General features: G+C 40.3%; 2 protein-coding genes across 4 annotated transcripts; both read left to right on the top strand.

Moving 5' to 3' along the window:
* The first annotated feature begins 2,176 nt into the window (after positions 1 to 2,176).
* Positions 2,177 to 13,656, top strand: LOC141769998 (uncharacterized). 3 transcript variants are annotated; one of them, XM_074639564.1, is made up of 7 exons: positions 2,177 to 2,270; positions 3,938 to 4,025; positions 4,404 to 4,745; positions 4,838 to 5,122; positions 5,213 to 5,419; positions 5,513 to 7,228; positions 13,533 to 13,656. In XM_074639564.1, the coding sequence occupies exons 2-7, from the start codon at positions 3,947 to 3,949 to the stop codon at positions 13,601 to 13,603; spliced, it is 2,700 nt and encodes an 899-aa protein (XP_074495665.1). In that variant the 5' UTR covers positions 2,177 to 2,270; positions 3,938 to 3,946; the 3' UTR covers positions 13,604 to 13,656. The 3 variants fall into 3 exon arrangements, with proteins under 3 accessions (XP_074495665.1, XP_074495662.1, XP_074495663.1); XM_074639561.1 differs by lacking the exon at positions 2,177 to 2,270 and adding an exon at positions 3,082 to 3,227 and having other exon boundaries at positions 13,533 to 13,655; XM_074639562.1 differs by lacking the exons at positions 2,177 to 2,270; positions 13,533 to 13,656 and adding an exon at positions 3,090 to 3,227 and having other exon boundaries at positions 5,513 to 7,741.
* LOC141770001 (uncharacterized) lies at positions 8,997 to 13,517 on the top strand (the record flags this gene model as incomplete). Its single annotated transcript, XM_074639572.1, has 7 exons — positions 8,997 to 9,089; positions 9,394 to 9,515; positions 10,643 to 10,730; positions 10,812 to 11,153; positions 11,245 to 11,532; positions 11,623 to 11,757; positions 11,851 to 13,517. Coding segments are annotated over exons 3-7 (2,511 nt in total), but the record flags the coding sequence as incomplete, so codon positions are not given.
* Positions 13,657 to 15,301: the final 1,645 nt, after the last annotated feature.

The raw sequence follows: 15,301 nt of genomic DNA, 5'->3' as shown, positions 1-15,301 counted from the left end.
TGCAATTGATCTTTCGGAGGTTATAGCGGCTCAGTTTTAAAGTTAGAGTGGAGATACTGGTATCATATGAAACTACAGAACCTGATGAATCCATCGGTACCAACCATGTCATACTAGCTGGTCATGAAGGAGGTTAAATAACGCTCCAAACTTGCGCTGTCATGTCCATTTTCAAAGGGGTCCGTTGACCTCTGACCTCCAGATGTGTGAATGTAAATGGGTTCTATGGGTACCCACGAGTCTCCCCTTTACAGACATGCCCACTTTATGATAATCACATGCAGTTTGGGGCAAGTCATAGTCAAGTCAGCACACTGACACACTGACAGCTGTTGTTGCCTGTTGGGCTGCAGTTTGCCATGTTATGATTGGAGCATATTGTTTTATGCTAAATGCAGTACCTGTGAGGGTTTCTGGATCAATATCTGTCATTGATTTGTGTTGTTCATTGATTTACAATAATAAATATATACATACATTTGCATAATGCAGCATATTTGTCCACTCCCATGTTGATAAGAGGATTAAATACTGGACTAATCTCCCTTTAAGGTTCATTTAGAACAGATAAAAAAATGTTTGATTAATTGTGATTAAATATTTTAATCGATTGACAGCCCTAGTTTATACATTATTATTACATACTTATATCAATATATCAATATCATATACTCGTTATCACAAGAAAACAAAAGTTTGTTTTCTTGTGATAACGACATAATTAACTTGAGGTAACCAGAATATTGTTAACAATCCCTCCCGAGGGAACATGTGTGTATTAAATGTCATGGCATGGCTGACATTGAATGTTTTCTTCACTGAATGATAATTAAAATTAAAAATACATGACTTGAGTTCTTGTAGGGTGTGAATGAATGGAAATGACATTTCATGTGCCAGAGCTTGTGTTAACCTTTGTAAGATGAAATTATCTGAAATGATTGATTTGCTCTCATCAACAATTAGGACCAAATGTGGTTCAGGGTCACAGATGCAGGTGAGGCATTAACACGTGTCCTGTAGACACACACAGGTACACAAACAGCATCTACAAGTTATCAGATGTGGACATGTTGGCTGCGTCCTCGCTGTGTTGTAATGTCTGCCCACGCCCTAATTAAACATGTGGGCTGAGGACTAATATTTGATATGTGTGGCTCCAAACTAGACACTCTTTGACAGCGGGTCTTTCGAGGACATTTAGCACATTAATAAATACATAAATACATACATTTAAAAATAAATATTAATTATTATTAATATATTAAAAATACACAATTAAATAAATTAATAATAAATAAAATTAATAAATAAATACATTAAAATTAAATTAATAAAAATAGATACATGAATAAATAAACGTAAATAAATAAGGGAATTAATACAAAGATAAATAAATAAAGAAGTGAATTAAATGTATAAAGAAAAGAATACATAAATAAGTTTGGGGAATAAATAAGGGGTGAAATGCAAAGGTAAAATCGTGCAGAAATAAATAAATACATAATTACATGTATTAAAAAATAAATGATAATTATTAATAAATAAGAAATGAATGCAAACAAAAATAAATACATTTAAATTAAATTAAATTAATAAAAATAGATACATCAATAAATAAAAGGGAAAATTATACAGAACAGTAAATAAATAAGGGAATTAATACAAAGATAAATAAATAAAGAAGAAAATGAATCACATATTTATTAATTCATTGATTGATTGATTTTTTAAAATTTTTTTGCAGGTTCCATCCTCCGTATAGGAGAACTACAGTGGCTCCCTATGTAGATATAAACGACTCATTCTAAGGTAACGAAAACACAACGATACCTTTTTTCAGGTGATTATACACTAAAGAAAACACACTTTTTAATATTATATTCCAGTTTCTGCCAATAGATCCCCCTAATCGTTACACACTGGTTTGTTAAAAAGAAAAGACAGAGAATAAGAAGCTCACAGATGTTAACTAAAAGAAAAAAAGAAATCTACAAAACAACCTGTACTTGTTTTTATTTTTCAACATTAATGTGATGCCTCTTTTTTATTGTAAGTGTTTGTTTTTTTATTAAAATTCCATCAAATTTTATATTTTAGACACAAGTACTAAAGCGCTGAAACGTGAGCACACCTTTAGATCCAGGTGACCGGAAGCAGCACCACCCCTCCTCCTCTTCCTCTTCCTCCTCTTCCTCTTCCTCCTCCTCCTTTTCCTGGACTTTGACTGTGCAGCGCCTGCGGGAGACTCACACAAACACACACAACAGGTACGCAGATGTGTTAATACATGTTGTGTATGACTTTATATGACATATAAAATATATTTTTTATTATAAAAACAATCAGATCAACCGCTGTGTGGTCTCCTCTGTGTTCAGATGTTTCCCCCATAAGAGAGGAGAATGTGCACAGTTACAGTATGGAGGTTAATGACACAGAACACGTGTTATAATGGATTTAATCTTTATCTATATTGAAACCGGAGAGGTTGACCCCCTGACCCTCAGGGTCTGCTGAGATCTATTTTGAGGTCAAAATAGATCTTTTTTTTTAATGCACATTATCAGTTCTTTTGTTACAAATGAAAGTGAAACTAAACGAGCCGAGGACACAGAGTGGTCGCTGGCAAATGGCGGCCCACTCAGAGCCGGGTTCTGCCCAAGGTTTCTACCCGCCAAAGGGAAGTTTTACAGTCTAGACCTGGTCCATATGAAAGGAGTCTTGAGATAACTTCTGTTGTGATTTGATGCAATATAAAAATAAATTGAATTAGTGAAGTAAGTTTAAATATCTGGATTTATCAGGACTATGCCGGGCCTGCTGTTCATTTTACTGTTCAAGTTTTTACCATCAGGTACTTGAAATGTGGACGATAAATGCTGCCAAGTTGAGTCCATACACAATTTCAAATTAAGTCCCTCTCTGTTTATTTAATTAGGGCTGTCGATTGATTAAAATATTTAATCGCGATTAATCGCAAATGAATCGCACATTTTTTACCTGTTCAAAATGAACCTTCAAGGGAGATTTGTCAAGTATTTAATACCCTTATCAACAAATATGCTGCTTTATGCAAATGTATGTATATATTTATTATTGTAAATCAATTAACAACACAAAACAATGACAGATATTGTCCAGAAACTGGTTGTGAGAAGTGTTGTGAGAAGTGTTGGTACGCAAGAAAAAGGGACGGTACGCCAAGGAGTAAAATGAAGATAACGGTGAGTACCGGCCCACTTTGACCACTGGCTGCATACAGTTTTTGTTAAGATGTATATTTTTTGTGACATTATACAGTATATTGTCATAGAAATTGTGCAACAGCATAATCAAATCTGCTGTAGGTGCTGTCAAGATGCGGAAAAAAGTTAAAGAGATATACATAAACACAGGCTTGGGGAGTAACAGAATACATGGAACGGCGTTATATAATTAAGATACAAAATAAGTAGGGCTGTCAATCGATTAAAATGATTGGCCATGATTAATTGCGTTTAATTGCAAATTAATCACACATTTTTTATCTGTTCTAAATGAACCTTAAAGGGAGATTTGTCAAGTATTTATTCCTCCTATCAACATGGGAGTGGACAAATATACTGCTTTATGCAAATGTATGTTTATATTTATTATTGTAAATCAATGAACACAAATCAATGACAGATATTGATCCAGAAACCCTCACAGGTACTGCATTTAGCATAAAACAATATGCTCCAATCATAACATGTCAAACTGCAGCCCAACAGGCAACAACAGCTGTCAGTGCGTCAGTGTGCTGACTTGACTATGACTTGACCCAAACTGCATGTGATTATCATAAATTGGGCCTCAAACAGATGTGATGTGTTATTTTCTGTACTGTTAGCTGTTAAAGAAGAACATTAGAGTGAAGTGCATGAATATATTTTTCTGTATTATCATTCTTCAGAGCTCCAGGATGCTTCATGTGACGGACAGACCGTCTTGTGGTGCCTTCACTGTCCTGGTCGTCCTCGCCCTGATACACTCATGTAGAGGTGAGCTCCACACACCACTAACAGTCTAGTCCAGGGGTCAGCAACCTTTACTATCAAAACAGCCATTTTAGGCAAATATACGAGACAAAATTCATAATATTACGAGAATATATCATAACATTACGAGAATAAAGTCATAATATTACGAGAAAAAAATTCGTAATATTACGAGAATAAAGTCATAACTTTACGTCATCATCATTTCCATTTTTATAAATCCACAAGGAGCCACTGGAGAGGAGCTAAAGAGCCGCAGGTTGCTGACCTCTGGTTTAGTCTATGTTAACATGTATGTGAGTGTTTACATATTGTGCTTGAAAGTCCTCCAAACACATGTACGAGTGTAGAAATCACACTCAGGAGCCTGTTTGTTTTCAGGTCAGTCCGAGGTGATCGGTCCATCTCAGCCAATAGTGGCGACGGTCGGCGATGACGTCGTTCTGCCGTGTCGCCTGGAGCCCGTCCAGAACGCTGTAGACATGACCGTGGAGTGGGCGAGGCCCGACCTGGACCCCAGGTTTGTCCATGTGGGGCGACGCGGCAAGGAGCGGGAGCGCATGAAACATCCGTCCTACAGAGGGAGGACGTCTCTGTCCACCGAGGGACTGATGCTCGGAGACGTTTCACTGAAACTCTCCAGGGTGGAAATATCTGACATGGGAACGTACAGATGCTACATCCCAGATTTATACAGAGGCCTCACTGTTCAGCTGCTCGTAGGTAAGTGGTGGGTTTTTTCACCTGGATTTACACGAGTGATGCTTCTGCTAATAGCAGAGCTGTTAGAAACATCTTAAGCTTCTCATCTTCAGGTGCCGTCTCCTCACCTGTAATCCAGACGAGCCAAAGCGGCGACGGCGACGGTGTGTTGTTACAGTGTGAGTCTGAGGGCTGGTATCCAGAGCCGAAGGTGTTGTGGCTGGACGGGGAGGGAGACGTCCTCTCTGCTGGACCTACAGAGACACTCAGACGTCCTGATGACCTCTATAATGTCAGCAGCAGACTGACGGTGGACCAGAGACCCAGCAGCAACTTCACATGTAGAGTCCAACAGAAGAGCATCAACCAGATCAGAGAGACACACGTCCATGTTCCAGGTACCACTTGACGGTTAGGGAGCCGGAACGGACAGGGAGACACACCTGGAGGACATCTGCACTCTAACATGTTGTGTTTTACCATTTCAGATCATTTCTTCATGGTGCCCAGAGCTCCCAGTACTCCCAGGACTCCTGATGCTCCCAGTACTCCCAGTACTCCCAGTACCTCCAGTACTCCCAGTACTCCTGATGCTCCCAGTACTCCTGGTGTTGTTATCGGTTCAGTTATTGCTGCGTTGCTGTTTATTGCTGCACTTCTCTTCGTTGTGTGGAAATGGAGACAAAAGAAATCCAGTAAGTCACAAATCAATTCTTTCTATTCAATGATGCATGATGATGAGTGTTGATTCCATTAGTACTGTTTTAAAGTAGAGTATTTGTGTACAGAACCGGAGAGGAGGAGCCCAGAGGACGGACCTGACCAGACAGAGGACGAGAGGACGGTCACATCTAAAAGTGACACCACAGGATCTCAGGTGGTGATGGAAGGAGAAGGAGAACGTGAACCGCTCATGGCAGGAAGAGAAGAAGAGAATAATGTGGACGATAGAGGAGAGGAGGGTGAACGTAAAGATGAAACACATCACGGTGAGTTAGTGACAGAACCAGACGTGGACGGGTCAGACGGAGGAAGGGGAATCAAATCCATAAAGCAGGACGTGGCGGGAAGACAAGTAAAAAACGACGGGGACGAGGATGGAGGAGAGCAGACGGTGAAACCAGTAGAGGAACATTCAGGACTTCCTCTGGTTCTGGTTGAAGAAGGACTAGAAGAGTCCAACGTGCATCAGGAGGTACAGAAAGAAGAAGTGACACGGCAAGACCCGATGAACGACGTGGACAAGAAAGACACAAAGAAAGAGAACAAGCAGAAAGAAGTAAGTTCTGGACGGACGGGACAGAAGAAGAACTGGAGAGAACGAATGCAACCGGAGGTAGGAAGACGGAGCGTGGAGCTTCAATCAAAGACGCAGAAAAGAAAAGACAAGATGAAGCGCAAACAGAAAGGAGGTGTTTTAGAGGACAGGAAACAGGAGGGGAGGGAAGCAGAACACGAGGTAAAGGTGGAAAAACATCAGGAGGGAAAGCAGAGTGACCGTACGACGACGACGACAGGAAGAGAAGCAGAGAACCAGAAGGAGCTAATTAATGTGAAACCGAGGGACACGGAGGACAAGAGGCAAGAAGTGGAGGCTAGAGAACGGGATAAAGACCTCAGAACACAGGAAGGAGCTTCAGATGCCAGCAGACATGAAGCAGAACATCTGGATGAGAAAGGAAAACATCAGGAGGGAAACCAGAGTGACCGGACGACGACGATGACGGGAAGAGAAGCAGAGAACCAGAAGGAGCTAATTAATGAGACGGTGAAGGAGACGGAGGACGAGAGGCAAGAAGAAATAAAGAGGGATGAAGAGAAGATAGAGCTCAAAACACAGGAAGGAGATGGCAGCAAAGATCAGGAGGGAAACCAGAGGGACTTTACTAGAAAGGTGCAAATCAACGAGAAATCAAAGGAGACCGAGAGAGAGAAGAAGCCTCCATCAGCCGGTAGAGAAGAGACCAGGAAGAGACCAGACCTCAAAAGACATCAGGAAACAGCAGGGAGGAAACACCAAGAGCTCCAACAGGAGGAAGAATCAGAGAAAGATCCTGAAGGAACCAAAAAGCAGCCAGAGCGATGCACCATGGGTAAAGAAAGACGGGAAGACGGGACGGACGAAGGACCTGATGTTGATAAAAATCAAAAGATATCCAAGGAGATGAGACGAAGAGGACAGCAGCAGCAACAAGAGGACGTAATAGAAGAGGTCAGACAGCAGCCAGAGGAATCCTCCCAACGTCTCACAGACGGAGGAGTGAAGAGTCAGGAAGACCACCAGGACGAGCCGATGGAGGTTAACACAAGACCTCGATTAAAAGCCAAGAGAGGAGTAAGACAACAGAAACAAGAGCAGAAGGTCCCTGTAGGCGAGAGGAAGAAGAGGAGGAAGGATCGAGAGGAAGAAGAAGAAGAAGCATCGAGAAGAAGGTTCAGACAACGAAGACTTCCACGAAGCCAAAATATATGTTATGAGTCAGGAAGACCAACAGGAGGAGGAGGTGGAGGTGTAGCTGTTGACCAGCTAGTTAATAAGTGCAGCTGATTTATCTCCATTCACAGAGGTCTTGTTCTAGATTTCAACCATAACAAATATCACAGATTGTAATATTTTATTTTCTCAGGAACTAAAAACTAAATGCACTGATGGGATTTTACCTTTCTTTTTTTTCAAATAATTAGCCAGATAAATAAATAAATAAATAAAGCTCAGTTAAAAGTCAGACTAAAAAGGTAGGTTTTGAGTTTCTAGATCTAGTTTTAGGAAAGCTTTAAGTCTTACGTTAGCTAATGTTAATTAATGTTTGCTAGCGGCAAACTTTTTTGTCAAATGTCAAAACGTCTATTTTTTGTTCTCAAAGTGCTTTTATTTTGAATTAATATGCAGGAAGTTGTGATAGCTTCATGTATGTTGGCTGTAAAAAGAAAACTGTTTCATGTGGATTGCTGATGTTGGGTTAATACCTGAGATGTGTGAACTGGTGTGAAACTGTGAATGAAGATTGTTGAAACAGTTTTTAGTGTTGTGTGTTTTGAATATGTTTTTATATTGTGATGTGTTTATCGTTCTCCACGTCGTCTACGGTATCTTGAATGAGCAGTGTGAGATCAGCTGATGAATTAGTGTTCAGCGCTGAATGTTAATTATTTTCAAATATCCATTTATTTTTCTCGTCACAGTTTGTTGTTGTTGTTTTTATTCGGTTCTCATCTAAAGAACACAAGATGAAAATGCAGAAGCTACATTTGAACAAACCTGATATTTTCCACCCATCTACGCTGTCGTCCACGTTGATGTTGGGATATGAACGGACGTACTTTTGCAGTATTTCTTAAATAAAAGGAAGCTGCTTGGATCGCCTTCTTTATGTGTGATTTCATATGCGAGTCGATTCCCAGGCTCAGGACTTCTGATCTGACCTTTGGGGTCACAACTGTCAAGTTTGGTGAGAACTGGCTCTCAAACTTTATTTATATAGCACCTTTAAAACAAGTCTAATGCACACCAAAACAACCGAGATAAAAGTGCATTGAATACGAAACAATAAAAAAAAATGGGTATTCAAGATAATTAAAGATAAATAAAATAAAAGGAATACAAATAACAATAAAAATAAATAAATAAAAAAATTACACAAAATAAGCAGATTGTATTAAAATAATGAAATATTAATGAAATAGAATAAAATAGATAATAATGATCAGCAATAAAATAAACACTATAATGATGATGATTAATAAAATAAGTATATAAAATTATAAAACACTTTATAAAAGCCAGACTAAATAAACGTGTGCTGAGGACTAATATTTAATATGTGTGGTTCCAAACGAGGACACTTTTTGACAGCGAGTCTTACGAGGACATTTATCACATTGTGAACTCAGCGGAGACCCGTCTTTTTCATGAACTCTTTAAAAAGCCTCTTGGAGAGTTAAATCGTGCAGAAATTAATAAATGCATAAATACATAAATTTAAAAATAAATATTAATTATTATTAATATAATAAAAATTCACAATTCAATAAATAAATAATACATGCAAAAATAAATAAATAATAAATATAGAAAAATAAATAAATTAACAAAAATAAATAAATAAAAGGGAAAATTAGACAGAAGAGTAAATAAATAAAGAAGCAAATTAAAACAGAAATATTAATTTACGTCATAATTAATCAATTAATTAATGGCTGCAATTATTTTTGATATTATATCTTTGCTACATTTAATTAATTGATTTATTGATTGATTTATTTTGGCAGGTTCCATCCTCCGTATAGGAGAACTACAGTGACTCCCTATGTAGATATAAACGACTCATTCTAAGGTAACGAAAACACAACGATTCCTATTTTCAGGTGATTATACACTAAAGAAAACACACTTATTAATATTATATTACAGTTTCTGCCAATAGATCCCCCTAATCGTTACACACTGGTTTGTTAAAAAGAGAAGAAGCTCACAGATGTTAACTAAAATAAAAAAATAAATCTACAAACAGCCTGAAATTAGATTGTTTTTATTTTTCAACATTAATGTGATGCCTCTTTTTATTATAAGTGATTTTTTTAAAATTCAAATTCCCAGAAATGTTATATTTTATACATATTTCATAGTTTGTAGGTGCACTAAAGCGCTGAAACGTGAGCACACCTTTAGATCCAGGTGACCGGAAGCAGCACCACCCCTCGTCCTCTTCCTCCTCCTCCTCTTCCTCCTCCTCCTTTTCCTGGACTTTGACCGTGCAGCGCCTGCAGGAGACTCACACAAACACACGACAGGTATGCAGACGTGTTAATACATGTTGTGTATGTTTGACTTGGACTTTATATGACATATAAAACTTTGTTTTTATGATAGAAACAATCAGATCAACCGCTGTGTGGTCTCCTCTGTGTTCAGATGTTTCCCCCTGAGGAGAGGAGAATGTGCACAGTTACAGTATGGAGGTTAATGACACAGAACACGTGTTATAATGGATTTAATCTGTATCTATATTGAAACCGGAGAGGTTGACCCCCTGACCCTCACAGTCTGCTGTTATTTTCAGGTCAAAATAGATCTTTTTTTGAATGCACATTATCAGTTCTTTTGTTACAAATGAAAGTGAAACTAAACTCTCAAGCTGAAAACACAGAGTTCTCACTGTCTGTTTTTATATGACTTTATAAGTCAGAGATTCTTAGTTAGTTAGTTTGTCAGAGTTAGAAACTCGGATATGATTGTGACAGCGATAAGTTCATTATTTTTAACTTGTTAACGGAACGGGTTCTGCCCAACGTTTTCTACCCGGTCTAGACCTGCTCTATATGAAAAGAGTCTTCTTGAGATAACTTCTGTTTTTAAGTTGAAGCAAGTTCGTTTAAATATCTGGATTTATCAGGACTATGCTGGGCCTACTGTTTATTTTACTGTTCAAGTTTTTACAATCAGGTACTTTAAATGTCGACGATAAATGCTGCAGTTGAGTCCATTCTCAATTAGAATAAAATCATTCACTATTTATATTAGTAAATAAATGGTATTAATTAGGGCTGTCGATCGATTAAAATATTTAATCTTGATTAATTGCACATTTTTTATCTGTTCAAAATGAACCTTAAAGGGAGATTTGTCAAGTATTTAATACTCTTATCAACATGGGAGTGGACAAATATGCTGATTTATGCAAATGTATGTATATATTTATTTATTTATTATTATTTATATATATATTATGAGAATAAAGTCATAAGTTTACAAGAAAAAAAAGTCATATTATGAGAATAAAGTCATAATATTATAAAGTAGTAATTTTACGTGTTCATTTTAACTTTTTTTTCTCGTAAAGTTATGACTTTATTCTCATAATATCACGACTTTTTTTCTTGAAATAGTATGACTTTTTTTCTGTATTATCATTCTTCAGAGCTCCAGGATGCTTCATGTGACGGACAGACGGTCTTCTGGTGCCTTCACTGTCCTGGTCGTCCTCGCCCTGATACATTCATGTAGAGGTGAGTTACACACAGCGCTAACAGTCTAGTCTACGGTAACGTGTGTGTTAGTGTTTACATCAGGAACCTGTTTGTTTTCAGGTCAGTCCGAGGTGATCGGTCCGTCTCAGCCAATAGTGGCGACGGTCGGCGATGACGTCGTTCTGCCGTGTCGCCTGGAGCCCGTCCTGAACGCTGTAGACATGACCGTGGAGTGGGCGAGGCCCGACCTGGACCCCAGGTTTGTCTTGGTGTGGCGCGACGGCAAGGAGCTGGAGAGTAAGAAACATCCGTCCTACAGAGGGAGGACGTCTCTGTCCACCGAGGGACTGAAGCTCGGAGACGTTTCGCTGAAACTCTCCACGGTGGAAATATCTGACGAGGGAACGTACAGATGCTTCTTCCCAGAGTTAGACAGAGCCCTCACTGTTCAGCTACTCGTAGGTAGGTGGTGGGTTTTTTCACCTGGATTTACACGATTAATGCTTCTGCTAATAGCGTGGCAGTTAGAAATGCTTAAGCTTCTCATCTTCAGGTGCCGTCTCCTTACCTGTAATCCAGATGAGCCAAAGCGGCGGCGTTGGCGGTGGTGTGTTGTTACAGTGTGAGTCTGAGGGCTGGTATCCAGAGCCGGAGGTGTTGTGGCTGGACGGGGAGGGAGACGTCCTCTCTGCTGGACCTACAGAGACACTCAGACGTCCTGATGACCTCTATAATGTCAGCAGCAGACTGACGGTGGACCAGAGACCCAGCAGCAACTTCACATGTAGAGTCCAACAGAAGAGCATCAACCAGACCAGAGAGACACACGTCCATGTTCCAGGTACCACTTGACCGTTAGGGAGCCGGAACGGACAGGGAGACACACCTGGAGGACATCTGCACTCTAACATGTTGTGTTTTATCATTTCAGATCATTTCTTCATGGTACCCAGTACCTCCAGTACTCCCAGTTCTCCTGGTGTTATTACTGGTTCAGTTATTGCTGCGTTGCTGTTTATTGCTGCAGTTCTCTTCATTGTGTGGAAATGGAGACAAAAGAAATCCAGTAAGTCACAAATCAATTCTTTCTATTCAATGATGCATGATGATGAGTGTTGATTCCATTAGTACTGTTTTAAAGTAGAGTATTTGTGTACAGAACCGGAGAGGAGGAGCCCAGAGGACGGACCTGACCAGACAGAGGACGAGAGGACGGTCACATCTAAAAGTGACACCACAGGATCTCAGGTGGTGATGGAAGGAGAAGGAGAACGTGAACCGCTCATGGCAGGAAGAGAAGAAGAGAACAATGTGGACGATAGAGGAGAGGAGGGTGAACGTAAAGATGAAACACATCACGGTGAGTTAGTGACAGAACCAGACGTGGACGGGTCAGACGGAGGGAGGGGAATCAAATCCATAAAGCAGGACGTGGCGGGAAGACAAGTAAAAAACGACGGGGACGAGAGTGGAGGAGAGCAGACGGTGAAACCAGTAGAGGAACATTCAGGACTTCCTCTGGTTCTGGTTGAAGAAGGACTAGAAGAGTCCAACGTGCATCAGGAGGTACAGAAAGAAGAAGTGACACGGCAAGACCCGATGAACGACGTGGACAAGAAAGACACAAAGAAAGAGAACAAGCAGAAAGAAGTAAGTTCTGGACGGACGGGACAGAAGAAGAACTGGAGAGAACGAATGCAACCGGAGGTAGGAAGACGGAGCGTGGAGCTTCAATCAAAGACGCAGAAAAGAAAAGACGAGATGAAGCGCAAACAGAAAGGAGGTGTTTTAGAGGACAGGAAACAGGAGGGGAGTGAAGCAGAACACGAGGTAAAGGTGGAAAAACATCAGGAGGGAAAGCAGAGTGACCGTACGACGACGACGACAGGAAGAGAAGCAGAGAACCAGAAGGAGCTAATTAATGTGAAACCGAGGGACACGGAGGACAAGAGGCTAGAAGTGGAGGCTAGAGAACGGGATAAAGACCTCAGAACACAGGAAGGAGCTTCAGATGCCAGCAGACATGAAGCAGAACATCTGGATGAGAAAGGAAAACATCAGGAGGGAAACCAGAGTGACCGGACGACGACGATGACGGGAAGAGAAGCAGAGAACCAGAAGGAGCTAATTAATGAGACGGTGAAGGAGACGGAGGACGAGAGGCAAGAAGAAATAAAGAGGGATGAAGAGAAGATAGAGCTCAAAACACAGGAAGGAGATGGCAGCAAAGATCAGGAGGGAAACCAGAGGGACTTTACTAGAAAGGTGCAAATCAACGAGAAATCAAAGGAGACCGAGAGAGAGAAGAAGCCTCCATCAGCCGGTAGAGAAGAGACCAGGAAGAGACCAGACCTCAAAAGACATCAGGAAACAGCAGGGAGGAAACACCAAGAGCTCCAACAGGAGGAAGACTCAGAGAAAGATCCTGAAGGAACCAAAAAGCAGCCAGAGCGATGCACCATGGGTAAAGAAAGACGGGAAGACGGGACGGACGAAGGACCTGATGTTGATAAAAATCAAAAGATATCCAAGGAGATGAGACGAAGAGGACAGCAGCAGCAACAAGAGGACGTAATAGAAGAGGTCAGACAGCAGCCAGAGGAATCCTCCCAACGTCTCACAGACGGAGGAGTGAAGAGTCAGGAAGACCACCAGGACGAGCCGATGGAGGTTAACACAAGACCTCGATTAAAAGCCAAGAGAGGAGTAAGACAACAGAAACAAGAGCAGAAGGTCCCTGTAGGCGAGAGGAAGAAGAGGAGGAAGGATCGAGAGGAAGAAGAAGAAGGTGCAGACACCGAAGACTTCCAAAAAGCCAAAAAAATAAGTTATGACAATCAGATGGATTACCAAGAAGAAAAAGAAGAACCTCAAGGAGTTGGATTGAATTCACAAGAGGATGTTATAAGTGAGGAAGACCAACAGGAGGAGGAGGAGGAGATGGAGGTGCAGCTGTTGACCAGCTAGTTAATAAGTGCAGCTGATTTATCTCCATTCAAAGAGATCTTGTTCTAGATTTCAACCATAACAAATATCACTGATTGTGATATTTTATTCTCTCAGGAACTAAAAACTAAATGCACTGATGGGATTTTAGCATCCGCCCCCCCCCCCATTTTTTTTTAATTTATACGCCCAGACGCACCAACCCAACATCAGAAACCTAGCGGTGACGAAGGCCGACCGTTGAGTCGCCTCACGTCGTCTTTGTCTTGACCAAAAAGTTGTACTCAAACACGCCGCAAAGACGACAGCTGATGAACAGTTAGCGCGTACGTAGGTTGCTACCACGGCGTTGTCCGGTCTGGGTGTTGTCCGTGTTTTTGTTGTAGAACTTTAACCCTTTCACAGCGTGTTTTCACTTCATCACAGTTAATTATATGGTGTCTTATTCCAACCTGTTCTCACTCCCAACTTGTCAAACATCTCCAATCAGAAACAGATAGACGGAGGCGCCCTTTAGCGACAGTATGTGACGAACCGGGCTTTCAGCTAACTCCGATGTAGACCCACCCGGACGTTCGGAGCGAGTGACGTAGTATTAATAGCGTGAGAGTCCGCTAAGGGCGGGTGGGCGCGAGGGGTCAAACAAACACAAGACTTTCAACCAGGAGACCGTGTTGGTGTCCCGTCTGAAACTAAAGTAACGTTGACGTATTTAGTCACGTGACTCATCGGTATCGTCAGCGCTGTGAGTTGATAGTCAGTGAAGTTAATGTCAACCACGACAGTTTCCTAACCCTAACTAAGTGGTTGTGTTGCCTAAACCTAACTTCCTATGAAAACGGAAGTTTATTTTGAAAGGACACATGAATAGATAAATAAATAAAGCTCAGTTAAAGGCCAGTCTAAAAAGGTCAAATATAATAAATAATTGCACTGATAGATAAATAAATAAATAAATAAATAAAGCTCAGTTAAAGGCCAGTCTAAAAAGGTAGGTTTTGAGTTTCTAGATCTAGTTTTAGAAAAGCCATAAATCTTACGTTAGCTAAATTGAAATTGAATTGAATTATTTTGAGTGTTGTGTTTTTTTAATATGTTTTTATATTGTGATGTGTTTATCGTACTCCACGTCTTCTACTGTATCTCAGTATCTACAGTGCTGAAATCATTGTAAATAAATGTTGATTTTTGTTTTAATATCCATTTATCTTTCCCTGAAGCATCCCAGTAAATAAATAAATAAGTTGGTCTGAATCCACTTGTTTATTGCAGCCAAACCAGATTGGTTCTAATGAACTAAATAATAATCTACTGCCCCCAAACTGGACTAAATCAGGATGATGAGATATGTTTATGAATATATATCATCATATATTTATTTTTTTTAAATAGAAATCAGTTTTATTTCTTTATAAAACCCGTCTCCCAGCTCTCCTGTGTTCAAACCAGTTTAAACCAGTTGTGAGTCTCAGAGTGAACCACTAGATGGCACCGATGAGGTCAAACTGGGCTGATGAGCGTTAAACCAGTCTGGACCACAGCAGAGGACCACAGCCTGTTATTATGGAAACACTGGGGACATTTATAGACTCATAGTCTGTGTTTTCCTCCTGACACGCTGAACGTTATGTAACTGAACGGATGACGTCAAATGTTCTCAGTCT

Source organism: Sebastes fasciatus, chromosome 6 (genome assembly GCF_043250625.1).
Source record: "Sebastes fasciatus isolate fSebFas1 chromosome 6, fSebFas1.pri, whole genome shotgun sequence".
NCBI lineage: Eukaryota > Metazoa > Chordata > Actinopteri > Perciformes > Sebastidae > Sebastes > Sebastes fasciatus.
This window is presented reverse-complemented; position numbering and strand designations above follow the sequence as displayed.